We start from the raw sequence: 19,653 nt of genomic DNA on the forward strand, positions 1-19,653 counted from the left end.
TAGTAACTTTATCAACGAAAGATCAACCAGAGTGCAGAAGGCAAACAAACTGTGTAAATGCAAATATAAATAAATAGCAATAAATGACTAGAACATGAGATAACGAGATAAAGATCATTGATTGTAAGAACACTTCAATGACGGGGCAAGTGGGTGCATTCAAGAGCCTGAAGGTTGAGGGGTAGGAACTGTTCTTCAACCTAGTGGTGCGAGTCCTGGGGCTTTTGCCCCTTCTACATAATGTCTTTCCCACCCATGGGTACCAGAGAAGACTCCTTACCGGAACGGAGGAACACTTGCAAGCGCTAAGTTAAAGCTTACCGAGTTAATACTCAAAACGCTGCTGGTCTCCCCGGGAACAGCAAGCGACACCTGTCACGGGGGAGCGGGAAAGGAGGCACCTTGTATAGTCATTCACTCAAATTGTCAGATTTACCGAAAGATGCCCTGGCAACAGTGACCTGACGCGTGACTCACACCAGTACGCGGTTCTTGGATCTCTTTATTACACCAGGAAATCTAGCATCCGACTGATAATTGACCTAATCGGTATCTAATCTATTCTTCACACTGAAGTAATTTCTGCTAATGGCTGCTCTGTTGACGTATACATAGGTGAGGACGATGTACTTGTACTAGGCGGATAAGGCAGAAGCGGTTGTGGACAGCTGGTAATAGTGAACCCGAAGCTGAACGCAGCTTTCTGCGTCAGGAGCTTGAAGGGGACAGAATACCTTTCCACAGAGGCCGGGCCACACATCCCACAAACGAGGCGGGTATTCGGCAGTTTGGTGACACCGGCGTGGGCAAGGAAAGGGCAGCAAGCAAGATGACGAAGGGCCACACAGCATCTGCGGAGGGAAATGGGCTAACAGCTTAAACTGAGGTCTTTCATCTGCACAGCAAGAGCGAGGGAACTTCCCCCTTCTTGTCCAGTCCTGCCGAAGGATTTCACCCGAAACGTCGGCTGTACCTAGATGCGGTGTGAATGCATATATAAATAAATAGTAATAAATAACGAGATGAGATAAAGAGTCCTTAAAGCGAGATCATTGGTTGTAAGACCATTTCAATGACGGGGCAAGTTAAGTGCAGTTATCCCTTTCTATTCAAGAGCATGATGGTTGAGGGGTAGGAACTGTTCTTCAGCCTAGTGGTTCCAGTGCTGAGGCTTTTGCCCCTTCTACATAATGTCAGCAGCGAGAAGAGCGTGACCTGCTGAGTTCCTCTGGCATTTTGCGTGTCTTGCTCGGACTTCCAGGAGATGCTGTCTGGCCTGCCGAGTTCCTCCAGCATTTTCGGTGTGTGTGTGTGTTGCTCTGGATTTCCAGTATCTGCAGACTTTCTCGTATTTAAGGCAGAGGGGATATAGCTGTTACAAAGAGGCGAGGGGTACAGCTCTAAACAGAAATGAATGAATCTTAGTGATCAGAAAAACAAGACAACGCAGAAGCTGGAATTCCACAGCAAATGCAGAACTCCGCGGATCAGGCAGCATATATGGCAGTTTCGGATCGAAACTGTTTGAAGAAGTTCTGAAGACTTGAGATCTCTAGCCTTGATCGACCTTGCTTCCTGATGAGGGAATTCTGAAGGCTCACGCTTCTTGATAACACTTACACGTTACCCGTGGCTAAAGGAAATCGGATCAAGTTAAAATTACTTCAGCGGTAGAAGAGGAACGGGTCGTCCTTCAGAAGATAGTCTTTGCCCTGGGAAGTTTCAAATAATCTCTTTTTTTTGCTGTTTCGCAGACATTTCAGCACATGCCAAGCAAAAAGCAGTGAACAATGAAAGGTCACAAATATTCAACTCATTCATTCCTAGCAGGGCGATGAATCAGCTCGATAATAGTTCCACATTGTGGCAACCTCCCGGACCCGCATATTTGCCTCATTGGATAACGTGTTAAAAGTTTAAAGAAACTTTTTTTTAAACTTCCAGGGCCATCACCGCCATTGCCAAAAAACCCCCCTCCTCTGATTTCACACACACCATTGCGAATTCAAATACAGTTTAGCAGATACGGCGTCCCCAGTTGCTAGAAATTGCACAACACGTCATCATTACAGACAAGTTGATTACTTTTGTAAGCGGAATTCTGAGTAAAACGTGGAAACTTTGTTCTGATGAGAGCGGAATTTTTCATAACGATGTTCTTAAAGCCTATCAATGCCACACAGAAAGTATAAGAGGATTCACCCCGCAAGTAAAATAATGCCATACCTTTTGTACTTGATCATCTTTCAGTTCTACGAAGTAATGCGCTAAAAGGTGAGCAGCTATCATCCTGGGTGTAACGTGGCGTTTTTTATTTGTGTGTGTTCTAACCCTCTCCTGTCGAGACCGTTCGATTCCACTGCAGATTGCCAGCGACAAGACAGGAACACCGAGAGAGAGAGAGAGAGAGTTCTCAGTACGCGAGCTTCCTGCTCACAGCGTGATGTTGGAGAGTCTCTCCCCAGTAAAAAACCGGCTTCTATCGTCACGTCATCGCATCCTGTTTCTTTCCCTGCTGCCATTGGCCGAATGCTGTGGGTGCGCCTGTGACACCGATGCTTCTCGCCTCCCTATTCGGCTTCGAGGAGGGTAGGGTCGGTCCGAACGCCGCCGCCGCCGGTACAGGATGCCGCTTTTAAAGGCACACTGCCCCCTAGTTGGCACGTCGCCCCGGAGAGACGAGACCAGAGCTCTCCGCACATACCATCCACCCACAGATTCCTCTCCTACTACTAAGGAAATACAGTATCACTGGAAGACAAAGAGCCCTTAAGTCAAACGAAACTCAATCAGTTGGAAACAGTCGCAGCCTCTAATGAAATCGTAACCGCCCGTTAACATGATAGATAGATAGAAACATGGGTCCAAAATGTCTGTACCAAGCACGATGCCAAATTAAACCGAACCTATCTGGCCGCGCTTGTTCCATATCACGTTCATGTGCTTGACGGAATGTCTCTTCAACGCCATTCGCGTACCTGCTTCCACCATCTCCCGTGGCAACCCGTTTCAGGCGGCAACCACATTCCTGTTCCGCACATCTTCTTTCAACTTTCTTGGCTTAAAGCGATGTCCTCTAGTGCTTTATATGGGTACGTGGGGAGGGGGGAACGCAGATAAAGATAGGCTTTATTTGTCATAGGTAGATCCAAGCAAGGTGAAATGTATCGTTTGCGTCAAGGACCAACGCAGCCCGAGATGTGCTGGGGGCAGCCCGCGGGTGTCGCCGCATAGCGTGCCCACAACTCACTAACCATACATAACTGTACCTCTGGAATGTGGGTGAAAGCACTCACGCGGTAACCTGCAGAAAGTGCAAATTCCTTACAGGCAGCAGCGGGAATCAGAACCCGATTTAGGTGGTGAAATTCGTTAACTTTGCCGTTCCAGTACAGTACATGATAATATAGGGGAAGCTGTTAATTACAGTAAGTATATATGTAAATCAAATAGTTAAATAAATTGTGTAAAAACAGAAACAAAAAAAAAATGTAGTGAGGTAGTGTTAATGATTTCAGTGTCCATTTTGGAATCATATGGCAGAGGGAAAGAAGCTGCTCTTGAGTGTGTGTGCCTTCAGACTCCTATACCTCCTCTCCTGCCTGATGGTAGCAATGAGCAGAGGGCACGTCCTGTGTGTTGGGGGTCCTTAATGATAGACGCCGCTTTTTTGAGGCATCGCTCCTTGAAGATGTCCTGGATAGTGGGGAGGCTAGAGCCCGTGATGGAGATGCCCAAGTTTATAAACTTCGATCCGGTTCAGCAGATACCATCCGCCCCCTCCCCCCAAATACCAGCGGTTATATTTCATTGGGAGTTTGAGGGTTTTAGGTGACATGCCAAATCTCCTCAAACTCCCAATGAAATATAACCGCTACACCGCCTTCGCTGGCGCTGTAAAGCGTTGGGCTTACCGCTACACCATCGTGTTACCCCTTTCACCCCCCCCCCCCTTCCTCACCGCGTATTTCCTTAGCTTGAAATAGTCAATAGTCTGTTTTCACGGCCCCCTTTGGGAGAGAGTTCCAAAGACACACAACCCCCGAGAGGAAAAAAAGTTTCTCTACATTTACTGAGTCAACTCTTATTTTCGTAAAACAAAACTCTACCCTATCGTATACCTCTCGTGATTTTATGTACCTTATCAGCTCACCCCTAAGCTACTGATGCTCCAAAGCAAACAGGCTGATTAGGTCCAACCTTGACAGCATAACCTCAAAGTTTATAGAACTTATTTAAAGACTAAGCGCGCACGGCACAGCACCATCCAGCAACGCTCGACAACCCCGATTTAACCCTAACCTAATCCCGGGACAATATATGACCAATTAGTACGTCTTTGAACTATGGGAGGAAACCGGAGGAATCGGAGAAAACTCACGCATTCTACGGGGGAGGGGAGGGACGCTGTGATTGAATTGCGAACTCTGACGCCCTGAACTTTAATAGATAGATAGATACTTTATTCATCCCCATGGGAAATTCAACATTTTTTCCAATGTCCCATACACTTATTGTAGCAAAACTAATTACATACAATACTTAACTCAGTAAAAATATGATATGCATCTAAAATCACCCTCTCAAAAAGCATTAATAGCTTTTAAAAAGTTCTTAAGTAGTTTACTTAAATACATTGAGTCCTAACCCCGGCACTTTAACATATCTTACTCCTGGCGGTTGAATTGTAAAGCCGAATGGCATTGGGGAGTATTGATCTCTTCATCCTGTCTGAGGAGCATTGCATCGATAGCAACCTGTCGCTGAAACTGCTTCTCTGTCTCTGGATGGTGCTATGTAGAGGATGTTCAGGGTTTTCCATAATTGACCGTAGCCTACTCAGCGCCCTTCGCTCTGCTACCGATGTTATACTCTCCAGTACTTTGCCCACGACAGAGCCCGCCTTCCTTACCAGTTTATTAAGACATGAGGCGTCCCTCTTCTTAATGCTGCCTCCCCAACACGCCACCACAAAGAAGAGGGCGCTCTCCACAACTGACCTATAGAACATCTTCAGCATCTCACTACAAACATTGAATGACGCCAACCTTCTAAGGAAGTACAGTCGACTCTGTGCCTTCCTGCACAAGGCATCTGTGTTGGCAGTCCAGTCTAGCTTCTCGTCTAACTGTACTCCCAGATACTTGTAGGTCTTAACCTGCTCCACACATTCTCCATTAATGATCACTGGCTCCATATGAGGCCTAGATCTCCTAAAGTCCACCACCATCTCCTCGCCCTTTTGAAAGATACACGCAACAAATATTTTAATGGGGGGGGGGGATGTGAATCAAGCTTGGAAACGATTTGTAACAGGACTAGTCAATGGACAATGTCAGCAGTCAACCATCTGAGTTTTCAGGTCATGTGTTGAAGTCCCACGCCAGGGATGATGAGTGCCGGATCAGAAGAGACAGTAGTCCACAGTCAAATGGATAGATTCTTTGGGAGGAGCATAGCACTTAGCCCGGGATCGTCAGCTCCTTGACCCTGTTGCACCAAACAACAAGAACATGGGAAATCGCACTGTGATCTCCGTTCCACATAGCCACCCACCCAAGGAAACCATTCACCACCTTCCTCTTTACCTTAGAAGTAGCCAGTGCCTGTTTCTTCTGTCCCTTTGGAAAAGAGTTCCTAAGACACACAACCACCTGAAAGAGAAAACGTTTCTCTTCTCTACCTTTTCTGGGCCAAGCCTGATTTTTAAGTAGTGACCATTCAGGTTCACTCTGTGAAGACCTCTTAGGATCAAGTACGTTTCAATCAAGCCCAGTCTCACTCCCCTAATTGTCACATCTGACCTGAGCAACTTTGTGCACCTATTTCAAGGGTTATTCATAGAAACTTTCTATGAGCTACTTCCAAGTAGTACCATGGATACTTCAATTAGACCATAAGGGCAGAAGACATTTTATTCTAGCTTCTTGCCCTCTTTCTTTCCAGTTCCAATGAGGGTCTCATCTCAAAACAGCAACTATTCATTTCCTTCTGCCTGGCCTGCTTTGGGTGTGTTGTTCTAAATTCCGGTGTCTGCAGTATTTTCTTTGTGTGACCAGATAATCAGAAGAATTGAAGGTTCAGCTATACTGAAAAATGTGACTCATTTTTCATAATAAGGGAGGGACAGGAAAAGCAAGAAACTACCAGATTAAAATCTGTCAGAGGGAAAATGTTATAGAAAAATTCAAGGCAATTATCAAGTCAATATAGCTATATGAAAGGAAATCAAGTTTGTACAATGTAAATGTAAATTGTAAACTGTAAACAGGATCAATGCAAGAGCATTGAAGATAACAAACTGTGCAAATGCAAATATGAGTAAATAGCAATAAAGAGTCCTTAAGGTGAGATCACTGGATGTGGGAACATCTCAATAGATAAGTGTAGTTATCTTCTTTTGTTCATGAGCCTGATGGTTGAGGGTTATTAAAGTCATTTGAAGGTCCTTTAAATGTATGCAAAACATTAAGGCTGATCACTTGGTAGGTCTTCAAAGATCAAAGTAAATTTTATTATCAAGGTAAATATACATCACCAGGATCAACCAGAATGCAGATGACAACAAACTGTGCAAATGCAAATATAAATGAATAACAAGAAATAACAAGAACCTGAGATAAAGGGCCGTTTCAGTGAGATCATTAGTTGTAGAAACATTTCAATGATGGGCAAGTGAGTGTAGTTATCCCTTTTTATTCAAAAGCCTGATTATGATGTAGTAAATGTTCTTGAACCTGATGGAGCAGGTACCTTCTACCTGATGGCAGCACTGAGACGAGAGCACGGCCTGGGTGGTGGGGATCTCTGATGATGGATGCTGTTTTCCTGCAACAGCATTTCATGTAGATGTTCAATGGTTGGGAGGGCTTTACCCATGATGTACTGAGACAAATCCACTAGCTTTTTTAGAATTTTCCATTCAAAGGTATTGTGTTTCCATACCAGGCTGTGATGCAACCAGTCCATACACATCTATAGAAGTCTGTCAAAGTTTCAGATGTCATTCCAGATCTCTGCAGACTCCTAAGGAAGTAGAAGCCCTGTCATGCTCTCTTCACAATTGCACTTGCACGCTGGGTCCAAGTCAGGTCCTCTGAAATAGTAACACTGAGGAGTTTAAAGTTGCTAACCCTCTCCACCTCTGATACTCTGATGAGGAGTGGCTCATGGACCCTTGGTCTCCCTCTTCTGAAGTCTATAATCAGCTCCTTGGTCTTGCTGATATTGAGTGAGAGGTTGTTACAAATTTTCAACCTCCCTCCCCGTATGCTGATTCATCTTGCCAACCAGAAAGAGATCCTGTGGATAAAGAGCAACCAATGAACGTAATCTAGTGGAAGACTGTTTCCATCTCCATCTTGTGCCACATGATATCCAGCTTCATAATCAGGACTCCCAGTTTGCCTCTAGGAACGATCCAAGATGCTGCCTGACCCTTCAATATTTTGTGTGTGTTCCACAAAATACTGGAGGAATTCAGCAGGTCTGAAGCATCTATGGAGGGAAATAAACAGTTGACATTTTCCGATGAAAAGTCTTGTCCCAAATCGCCAGCTGTTTATTTCCCTCCGTTGATGCCGTATTTTGTGTGTCTTGCTTATGATTTCCAGCACCTGCAGAATCTCTTATGTGTTTGCATTACCATTGTCATTATGTGCCGTGTTGTGTGACGTAGGTGATCATTGTCTCATGACCATGATTGTTCTTGGCAATTTTTCAATTTGCAAATTTCACAGAAGTGGCTTGCCATTGACTTCTTCTGGGCATGCGTTTTGCATAGTTTTCCATAAAATATTGCTCAAGGTGTTGCCTCAGCAGTTATTGCAGAAAATAAAAGCTCATGATGTAGTGTGTAATAGAGAGGTGCGGACGGAAGATGGGTTAACTAAAAAAGAAACAGTAGGCATAAAGTCGAGCTATTTCTGGTTGGCAAAAGTATGTGTGTCATCGATCAGTGCCGGGGCCTCAGCCTTTTGTCATTTAAATTAATGAATAGGATGAAGTCTTACAGTACAGTTGTTAAATCTGCTGACGGCTGAGAGATAAGTAGAAAATAAATTGCGGACAGCACATAAGAAAGGTGCACTTCTGCACAGATAAGTGAGTGGGCAAAGATAGGGCAAATGGAGTATAACAGTAGAATGGTCCACTTCAACAAGAAATATAAAACTTAGTATTTATATTGTGAGAGTTCACTGATGCTGGGGAATGGAGTCATATGGTTGGTAAATTGACAAATTAGCTTATTATTGTCACATGTACCAAGGCACAGTGAAAACCTTTGTTTTGCACACTGTCCATAAGGAAAAGCAAATCACATAATGCAGAATAAAATGTTACAATTAAATTTAGGGTTTCAGCATCACTTGTCACAGGCTTCCACTCATTATTTCGGAGGGCCCATCCTGAGCTCAGCATGTAAGGGACATTACGAAGAAAGCACAGCAGCGCCTCTACTTTCACAGGAGCTTGCGGGATTTGGCATGACATCCAAAACTTTGGCAAACTTCTATAGGAGTGTAGTGAAGAGTATAATGACTGGCTGCGTCACAGCCTAGTGTGGAAACACCAATGCCCTTGAATGGAAAATCCTACAAAAAGTAACGGATACGGCCCAGTCCATCACAGGGAAAGCTCTCCCCACCACTGAGCACATCTACACGAAACACTGTCACAGGAAAGCAGCATCCCTCATCAGGGAACCCCCCCATCACCCAGGACATGCTCTCTTCTCGCTGCTACCATCAGGAAGAAGTACAGGATCCTCAGGATTCACACCACCAGGTTCAAGAACAGCTATTACCCCTCAATCATCAGGCTGTTGAACCAAAAGGGATAACTTCACTTCAACTTCACTTTCTCCATGGTTGAAATCTTCCAACAGCCTCACTTCATCTCATGTTCTTGATATTTATTGCTTATTTATTATTATTAATTTATTATTATTTCTTTATTTTTGTATTTGCACAGTTTGTTGTATTCTGAACTCTGATTGAAAGCCCAGGCTGGGCAGTCTTTCATTCATTCTATTATGATTATTATTCTGTAGATTTATTGAGTATGCCTGCAAGAAAATGAATCTCGGGGTTGTATATGTACTTTCATAATAAATTTAATTCAAATTTTGAACTAAAACCACCCTCCCTCATGGCTTCTATTACTAAGGCAGAGAAGCTGCAGCTTACCACCAGTCTCTCAAAGGGTCTTGCATATGGACAACTAATACTGACCTTGTTAGCAATGTCCAGATCACACACACAAAAAAATTAGAATATAGAATAGTACAGCACAGGAACAGGTCATTTGGTCCACCGTGTTGTGCCGAGCCAGCTAAAAATCAAATCAAAATCACCCAAACACTAATCCCTCCCACCTACACCACATTCATACCCATATAACCATAAAACAATTACAGCACGGAAACAGGCCATCTCGGCCCTTCTAGTCCGTGTCAACGCTTACACTCACCTAGTCCCAGTGGCCCGCACTCAGCCCATAACCCCCCATTCCTTTCCTGTCCATATACCTATCCAATTTTACTTTAAATGACAATACCGAACCTGCCTCTACCACTCCTACTGGAAGCTCGTTCCACACAGCTACCACTCTCTGAGTAAAGAAATTCCCCCTCGTGCTACCCTTAAACTTTTGCCCCCTAACTCTCAAATCATGTCCTCTTGTTTGAATCTCCCCTACTCTCAATGGAAAAAGCCTATCCACGTCAACTCCAGCTATCCCCCTCATTATTTTAAATACCTCTATCAAGTCCCCCCTCAACCTTCTACGCTCCAAAGAATAAAGACCTAACTTGTTCAGCCTTTCCCTGTAACTTAGGTGCTGGAACCCAGGTAACATTCTGGTAAATCTTCTCTGTACTCTCTCTATTTTGTTGATACCTTTCCTATAATTCGGTGACCAGAACTGTACACATTACTCCAAATTCAGCCTTACCAATGCCTTGTACAATTTTAACATTACACCCCAACTCCTATACTCAATGCTCTGATTTATAAAGGCCAACATACCAAAAGCTTTCTTCACCACCCTGTCCACCTGAGATTCCACCTTCAGGGAACTATGCACCATTATTCCTAGATCACTCTGTTCTACTGCATTCTTCAACGCCCTACCATTTACCATTTATCCAAATAATCCTATTTGGATTATTCCTACCAAAATGTAGCACCTCACATTTATCAGCATTAAACTCCATCTTCCTCACATCCATGTGCCTATCCAGAAATCTCTTAAAAGCCTCCAATATATTTGCTTCTAACACCATACCAGGCAGGACATTTCAGGCATCCACGACTCTCTGAGTAAAAAAGTTACCCCCACAACTTCAATGCCCTCTGGTATTAGACTTTTTAACCCTGGGAAAGAGATAAACTCTATCCACTCTATCTATACCCCTCATCATCTTGTAAACATCGATCAGATCTCCTCTCAGCCTCCTATACCAGGCAGTGATGCAGCCAGTCAGGATGCTTTCAGTTGTGCCCCTGTAGAAAGTTCCATACCGAACCAAACATCTTCAACCATCTGAGGTGAAAGAGGCACTGTTGTGCTTTTCTCACCACACAGCCGGTATGTACAGACCAGCTGAGATCCTCAGTGATGTGTACACTAAGGAACTTAAAGCTGTTCACCCTCTCAACCCCAGATCCACTGATGTCAATAGGGGTTAGCCTGCCTCCATTCCTCCTGCCAATACCAAAGATTGGAGCCCAAAGGTTGATTGGTAGTCTGGAAGTCAAAGCCTGGAGACCTGAGGCTGGAGGCCTGTCGGAGTCCATTTGCATGGGTGCATGAGAGAGAGGAAAGGGGCTTGTTTTGCTGTTGTTGTTTATTAGCTTGTTGTATTCTGTTTTGTTATGTTCTGCCGAATTGTAGGAATGCTATGTTGGTGCCAGAATGTGTGGTGACATTTGCAGGCTGCCACAGACACATAGCGTAGGTTGTGTTGGTTGTTAACACAAACAACATATCAATGATCACCCAGTGGCCACTGTATCAGTTACATCGGTACACCTGCTCATTAATGTAAATATCTAATCAGCTAGTCATGGGGCAATGACTCAATGCATAAAAGCATGCAAACAGGGTCATGAGGTTCAGTTGTTGTTCAGGCCAAACATCAGAATGGGGAAGATATATGATCTAAGTGACTTTGACCACAGGATGATCGTTGGTGCAATCGGGGTGGTTTGAGTATCTCAGGAACTGCTGATCTCCTGGGATTTTCACACACAACAGTCTCCAGTTTATAGAGGATGGTGCAAAAACAAAAACAAAAATCCAGTGAGTGGCAGTTCTGTGGGTGAAAATGTCTTGTTAGTGAGAGAGGTCAGAGGAGAATGGCCAGACTGGTTCAAGCTGACAGGAAAGCAACAGTAACTCAAATAACCGCACGTTACAACTGAAGTGTTCAGAGGAGCATCTCTGAACGCACAACACATCGGACCTTGAAGTGGGTGGACTACAGCAGAGGAAGACTACGAGCATACCCTCAGTGGCCACTTTATTAAATATAGAAGGTACCTAATGAATGTACACATTGATCAATAAATCTGAATCTGATTCTGAATAATTAACTGAATAAGAAGTTCGTCCAGTTTCAGATGTCAAAAATAGGCACAGGATAAGGTAGGGCACAGTATTGAAATGAATGTGCGCATTCTCCATAGAGAAAAGTCAGTACAATATAAGTTGTACACGCAAAATGCTGGAGGAACTCAGCAGGCCAGGCAGCATCTCTGGGGAAAAAAGTACAGTCTCCATTTCGGACCGAAACCCTTCGGCAGGACTAGAGGGAAAAAAGCTGAGGAGTAGATTTAAAAGGTGGGGGAAGGGGAGAGAGAACCACCAGATGATAGGTGAAACCTGGAGAGGGAGGGATGAAGTAAAAAGCTGGTAAGTTGATTAGTGAAAGAGACCGGCTATGGAAGAAAGGGAAAAGGAGGAAGGAGCAGCAGAGCAGAGGGAAACTAGACTGAACTACGTAAAAATCAACACAGAAAAAAAACTACACTAGACTACAGATCTACCCAGGACTGCATAAAGTGCACAAAACAGATCAGGCATTACAATAAATAATAAACAAGACAATAGGGCAACAGGTGCGTCAAAGAACAAGAACCACAGTAGTGTAGTGGTTAGTGTGACACTATTACAGCCAGAGTTCCAACTTCGGAGTTCATTTCTGGCACTGTCTGCAGGGAGTTTGTACGGTCTCCCTGTGATTGTGTCAGTTTTCTCCACGTGCTCTGGTATTTGTAATAATGTATTTATGCACATTTATTCCATATCTATTCTTTAACCTCTATCTTTAACATCTAACTTTATTTTCAGATGATTTGTTATTTATAATTGTTGAATGTTTTTTAAAAATTTTTATTTTGAATTTGGAGATACGGCGCAGAACAGGTCCTTCCAGCCCAATGAGTAGCACTGCCCAGCAACCCCCGATTTAATCCTAGCCTAATCACAGGCCAATTTACAATGTCCAATTAACCTACCAACCGGTACGTCTTTGGACTGTGGGAGGAAACCGGAGCACGTGGAGAAAACTAACACAATCACAGGGAGAACGTACAAACTCCCTGCAGACAGTGCCAGAACTGAACTCCGGAGTTGGAACTCTGGCTGTAATAGTGTCACACTAACCACTACACTACTGTGGTTCTTGTTCTTTGTTGCACCTGGTGCCCTGACCAATGCACCACAGCAAATGCCTAATGCAGTGTACGCAGAATCAGAATCAGGTTTAACACCACTGGCATATGTGGTGAAATTTGTTGTCTGTAATGTCCGTCATGGGAGAGCTTTTAAAGTGGAAAAGCCACGGCACTGGGGCAGTTCCGCTCTCTTAACCTCAGAAGTCTGGGTCCAGTGGTACGAACAAGTGTCACAAGCTGGAGTCTTCCATGGTTGCAGTGGATGGCCATGACATCTTCTGTGCCTTGTCGTGCCCTTCGCTCTCCACGGAGCGTTGCGGTGCCACCTTCCTGGCCGTTGGATCTCACTGTACTTGCACTTGCCCAGTTCTCCGGAGCTGACTTCGCATGTCCCTAACTCACTGGGGAATGAGGCCGCTGGCTACCCTCACCTGGTTTAGACCACCCCTCAAAGTGGTTTACCAGGGTGTGGCCGCTGCTGCAGGCAAGCAGCTACTTAGAGACACAGGTAAGAGCTGAGTGTCTGGTGGGGACCAAAAGTGAGTGGGCTGCCCCAAAATGGACTTGACCAGCCCCTTCACCAGAGGTGCTACCCCTCCCTGAACACCCCATACACTATACACCCCATTGCAATACATAATAATAAAAACTGTGATTTACAGTAAGAAATGCATATATATAAAATATATATATCCTCTCGTGGCTAGCCCTCAAGGTCGAGGATGGTCTTCATTCCATTTCTACAGAGCGAAGACACCTATGTTTGTATTTGTTTAACGTGTACTTGATGTTGCACTCCAAGAAGCACACAATACTTCACAAATCAACCAACCGATTCCAATGGAAACCACGACGAATGGAGCTGATGGATTTGTTGTAGCCTTCATCCGCCTCCACAGTCGCTGAGTTCGAAGTAACTTCGCCTGTTCCACCGTTGAGGTCTTGGTTGGATTGTTCTTTGTCAGGGACCTCACCCTCGACCTTACCCGCCATGGGTGACCCTACCAGGAGCAGAGCTCCAGACGGCATCGCTCTCGGTATCTAAAGACCACACAAGCTTCTCCACCACGACGAGGTGAAAATCCACGGAGAATATACATAATATATACAAAACATTAAAATAACAGTGCAAAAAGTAGTGAGGGAGTTTTCAAGGGTTCAATGTCAATTCGGAAATTGGATGGCAGAGGGGAAGAAGCTGTTCCTGTAAATGTACACAGTGAATAAATACGATCCTTGATCTTTGACATAAATAAATAGTTTCCAACTTGCTTGCTACATGATAATGAATTGTTTCACCAGCTACAATTCAAACACTAAAGTTTGCCAGAACACAGTTTATGACATTTCTTTTTGCATACAGAAGTGGATCAAATGGTGTTCAGCAAGGTCTATCAAATAAAACAAAAAAAGTCCCGTGGTTCTCTGTAGATTAAGCAGTATCTGTGGAAAGGGAAACAGAGTTGAAAGTTGTATATTTTTTAACTCTATAAGGTCCCAGCTTCCTCAGTGCCTTTTGATTTTCAAGTATTAGCAAATGATTTGCACCAGCAATTTTGCAGTAATTGGTGAAAGAAGTGATTCGCAAACCAACATTTAACTCATGGTAAATTTGGATACTAAAGTACATAAACTCTTTGACCCAACTGGGCCATGCTGACCAAAATGCCCATTTAAGCAGGTCCCATTTGCTCCCAATTAGGCCCATAACCTTCTAACCCAGGGGTTCCCAACCTGGGGTCCATACACCCCTCAGTTAATGATACGGGTCTATGGCATAGAAAAGGTTGGGGACCCCTGCTCGAAACCTTTCCTATCCATGCACTTGTCCAAGTGACTTTTAAATATTGATACATCTGCCTCATCCACTTGCAGCTCATTCCCTGTACGGTACTCACTCTGTTTGAAAAAGTTTCCTCTCACATTCATAAGGGATCTTTTTCCTCGCCTTAAATCAATGCCCTCTTGTTCTTCAACCCCCAACTCTGAGAAAAAGACACTCTTTCTATGCGCCTCAGGATTTGATCTAGCTCTATATGTCCTTTACACTTGTATGATTCTGTGATGTCCTTGACAGCAAGGGAGAAAATAAAGGTGGATCAAATTCAAGTTTATTATATGAACAAGTGCAATGCAAAAACTTCTTGCAGCAGCTTTATATGCCACTGACAGCCAACCAGAGAAAGCCGCCTTTAATCCCACTCTTTGCTTCTGCCAACCAGCCAATCTTCTGTCCATGCTAGTATCTTTCCTGTAATACCATGGGCTCTCATCTTGTTTAGTAGCATGAATCTGAAAATCCAAGCACACAACATCCACCTGTTCTCCTTTGTCTATCTTGCCTGTTATTTCCTCAAAGAATTCCAACAGATTTTTCAGGCAAGATTTCCCCTTAAGGAAACCATGCTGACTACAACCTATTTTATCATGTGTCTCCAAGTACCCAGGAACCACATCGTTAATAATAGACTCTAATGTCTTGCTAACCACTGGAGTCAGGTTAACTGGCCTGTAATTTCTTGTCTTTTCTTGGAGTGACATTTGCAATTTTTCAGTCCTCCAAAATCTAGGCATTTTTGAAAAATCATTACTAATGCCTCCACGATCTCTTCAGCTACCTCTATCAGAACCCTGGGGAGTCATTGATCTGGTGCAGGTGACATATCAAGCTTCAGACCATTCAGCTTCCAGGCACCTTCTCCTTAGTAGTAGCGACTACACTCACTTCTGACCCCTGAAACTCCCGAACTTCTGGAATCTTGCTGGTGTCTTCTGCAGTGAAGTTTTGATGTACAATATGAATTTAGATCGTCCAGCTTTTAGTTGTTCCCTATTACTAACTCTCCAGCCATCATTTTCCAGTGCTCTGATGCCCATTTTTGCCTCTTTTTTTAACTCTTTATATATCTGAAAATTCTTCTGGCAAACTCTTTATTATTAATTATCTTCCCTTGAAATTTCATCTTTTCTGTCATTGCTTTTTCAGTTTGTTTTTAAGCCTCCTTAATCCTCTAGCTTCCAAATAATTGTTGCTATGCGGTATGCCTCTCAGTTGCCTTCATGCAGTCTTTGACTTCCCTCATCAGCCACAGTTCCCTTCACAGTGCTTCTTCTTTGGGATAACTTACCATCAGGACTGCCGAAGGGTCTCGGCTGGAAACATCGACTGCACTTATTTCCATAAATGTTGCCTGGCCTGCTGAGTTCCTCCAGCATTGTGGGTGTGTTGCCAGGTACGTGGATAGGCAAGTTTCAGAGGGAAATGGGCCTAATGCACGCAAATGGGAGGAGCTTAGATGGGAATCTTGGGCAGCATGGACCGGTCGGGCCAAAGGGTCTCTCCCCAAGCTGTGTGGCTCTGTAACTCAGTGTGAACCTGATCTACATATCATTCCTTATCATCTATAACATCGATGGTTTTGTCATTGACCGGAAAGTCAACTGGACCGGGTAAAATAATGAGACTTCTTGAAGCATCTAAGCTTATTTGAATTTATTGGGCCCACTTCCCTCTCAAACTTGCCTATCCATGTACCTGCATCCCACCAGAATCAGAATCAGGTAAATTATCAGACATATGTTGTATCTTGTATATTATAGGTCATGAACTATACATATATACCTCAGTGGTCACTTTATTAGGTATTAGGTACCTCCTATACCTAATGTGTTGGTGTGTGGCCTAGTGGACATCAGTCTAGTGATCTGAAGGTCACTGGTTCGAGCCTCAGCTGAGGCAGCGTGTTGTGTCCTTGAGCAAGGCACTTAACAACACATCTGCAACGACATCGGTGCCAAGCTGCTTGGGTCCTAGTGCCCTTCCCTTGGACAACATCAGTGGCGTGGAGAGGGGGAGGCTTGCAGCATGGACAACAGCCGGTCTCCCATACAACCCTGCCCAGGCCTGTGCCCTGGAAACCTTCCAAGGCGCAGATCCATGGTCTCACGAGACTAATGGATGCCTATAAATACCTAATAGAGTGGACACTGAGTGTTCCTGAGAAAATTGATGCAAGTAAGGCTCCCCCACCCACCCCATGCATCACCGTCTGGTTTGAGAAGAGCAAGGCATTCGACTGCAAGACCCTCCAAAGGGTTGTGAGGACCACTGAGAGGAACATCAGGGTCTATTTTCCACCCATCAGAGATATTTATCCGCAGCTCGTGTATGCAAGGCTCTTACCATTGTCAAAGATGCCTCCCATCTGTTCATCAATCTCTTTGACCTCCTACCATCAGGCAGGAGGTCCTGTAGCATTAGGACAAAGACTGTAAAGATGGGAAAGAACTTCTTCCCCCAGGCTGTAAGTCTACCAAATCCCTGTCACCACCCAGATCCCATCACGCCTGAAGCCCCAGTAGCGTTATACTGTTTACTTTTTAACGCGTGTCATAAGTGCACTTTGTTATTTGTTAATTTGCTTGTGGTAATGTTACATTTTGTGTTAAGCGTGTGGTGGACTGTGTTGTACACCTTGGTCTGGAGAAACATTGTTTTGTTTGGCTGTACAGTTGAAATCCAAACTACTGAACTTGAACCTGAACATTCGTGGTCTTCTGCTGCTGTACCCATTCACTTCAAGGTTCATCGTGCTGCACGTTCGGAGATGCTCCCTTGCACACCACTGCTGTAACACATGGTACCCGAGTCCCTGTTACCTTCCTGTAAGTTTGAACCAGTCTGGCCATTCTCCCCTAACCTCTCACATTAACGAGGAATTTTTGCCCACAGGACCGCTGCTGGCTGGATGTTTCTTTCTTTCTCTCTGTAAACTCCAGAGACTGTTGTGTGTAAAATCCCAGGAGATCTACTCAAACCACCCCATCTGGCGCCAACAATCATTCCACAGTCAAAGTCACTTAGCTCACACTTCTTCCCCATTCTGATGTTTGGCCTGAACAACAACTGAACCTGCTTGACCATGGCTGCATGCGTCAATGCAGTGAGTTGCTGCCAGATGACTGGCTGATTAGATATTTGTATTAATGAGCAGGCGTACCTAATAAAGTGGCCATTGAGTGTATGTGGAGAGCAAAAAAAAAACAAAACTAGGAAGGTAGTGGTCAGGGGTTCATGGACCAATCAGAATTCTAATGGTGGAGGGGAAGAGGAGTATCATATTCAAGGCCTTAATGTGGAGGGAATGATTTTCCTTCTCAGTTTAACAAGAGATCTTTGGAATGAAATATTAACTCTGTTCCTCTTTTCACTGATGTGGCCTAATGAGCTGAGGATTTTCAGCACTTTCTACTTTCACATCATATTTCGAGCATTGAAGAATAGGCCATTGGCTCTTTTGCTCTCAGAAGCAGTCAAGCAAGTTACTTAAGTAGTTACTTTCTGAATTTTTTAGTTAATCAGTCCTTCAAGAGGACATAACCTTGTTGTGGCTTGTAGGCTTGCATGCTTCAATGACCTGGAGGGCTATGCTGGCTGGAGTTTGGGCTTTATGTTTAAGCTCTTGGTAGTGTCACCCATGCTAAACAGGTCAAAGGTGGAGGACAGACTAAGAGGGATCCACTGGTCCTCCAGGTTCAGGGGTTCAGCTCAGGGCTAACAACCCTGACTAGTCAAACAAAACTGCTATAGAAACAGCAATGGAGAATCATTCTACATCCATGTGCAGCCAAGGATAGTGAGAGATGGAGGACCTTCATTGCTGCCCTAAACACCAGCAGCATAACAGGGCCGTAAGTGAGTAAGTTAGGTAAAAGGCATGTGAATTAAATCTGGGAATACAATGCACTTTGTAATTTTTAATTTTTCCTTTAAGCCTCATAGCATCTGCCACATATCCCAGCAACAGCTATTTCATCACCAGTGAAACACAGGAATAAACTTGTTGTAAAAGGTAACTAAGGCGGGGCAATTGCATTCCTATATATAACATGAAATACACCTTCATTGACACTTTGTTCAGAGTTTCCCAGACTCTGGTCAAACCTGTAAATTAAACATGACTTGTATATCGGTCATCGTTCTATTAGAACCTCCCTTGGCCTCCTGCCAGCTGCAATCAACTAGCAATATGGTGCCGGATTGAGTTGAACGGACTTTTTCTTCACTGTTTCGATGACTCATAGTTTATATTCTGTGTTTTTTTGCTCGTCTTTTTTTGCGACATTTGCGTGATTTATTCTTTGTGCATTGGGTGTCTGAAGTTTTTCTTTGAACAGGTTCCATGGTGTTTCTTTGCTTCGTGGCTGTCTGCAGGAAGATGAATCTCAGGGTTGTATACTGCATACATACTCTGATAATAAATGTACTTTGAATCTTTGCAAACCACTTCTGGAGGTCCAAAACACTGACTTCTACAGAGAAGGGATCCGTATGCTCCAGGACTGCTGGACTACGTGTGTAAATGTAGGGAAAATAAATGTGCTAGGTTTTCTAAAATTGACTCCTTCTACCTTAGGCCACGAACTTATCAATCACCCATCATATATCTTATCATATAGCTTTTTTATGTATTGCACTGTATTGCTGCTGCAAAACAACATGTTTCATGACATATATCAGTGACAATAAACCCGATTCCGATTGTGATTAATCAGCAAAGCCAGTTATAAATCCTGGCTGATTTTATTCTGATTTTACTTTGAAACTGTTGATTGCGAAAGTACTCAGTCAATTCCAGGCTGTCCATAAATGGTACTGTCAACTCAGGACAGAAAGCAGATCATTTATACAGGTTCAGATACTTACATAGCTGCATACATGTTCTCTTTGGCCACTGTCAAGCACCAAAAGAAATAACTGATGGGAACAGGAAATAAATGAGTTACAAGAATGTTCAATGCTACAATATCAGCTTCAGGTCAACAAACAACTACCCCCTCTTTCCCAACCCTTTTTCCTACCATTCAAACAACTTCAAGACCTTGAAATAATGAAAACATAAACACAAGAGATTCTGCAGATGCTCGAAATCTTGAGCAAATCACACAAAAAGCTGGAGGAACTCAGCAAGTC

General features: G+C 43.8%; 1 protein-coding gene across 1 annotated transcript in view; it reads right to left on the reverse strand.

Moving 5' to 3' along the window:
• The window catches only part of hk2 (hexokinase 2), a 92,316-nt gene extending 89,290 nt beyond the window's left edge, over positions 1-3,026 (reverse strand). The window contains exon 1 of the mRNA XM_073060197.1: positions 2,227-3,026. Coding sequence (XP_072916298.1) covers positions 2,227-2,289 — 63 coding nt within the window. The 5' untranslated portion in view covers positions 2,290-3,026. The remainder of the gene's footprint in view (positions 1-2,226) is intronic.
• Between the last annotated feature and the right edge of the window lie 16,627 nt (positions 3,027-19,653).

This window comes from Hemitrygon akajei, chromosome 1 (assembly GCF_048418815.1).
Source record: "Hemitrygon akajei chromosome 1, sHemAka1.3, whole genome shotgun sequence".
In the NCBI taxonomy this organism is placed as follows: Eukaryota; Metazoa; Chordata; class Chondrichthyes; order Myliobatiformes; family Dasyatidae; genus Hemitrygon; species Hemitrygon akajei.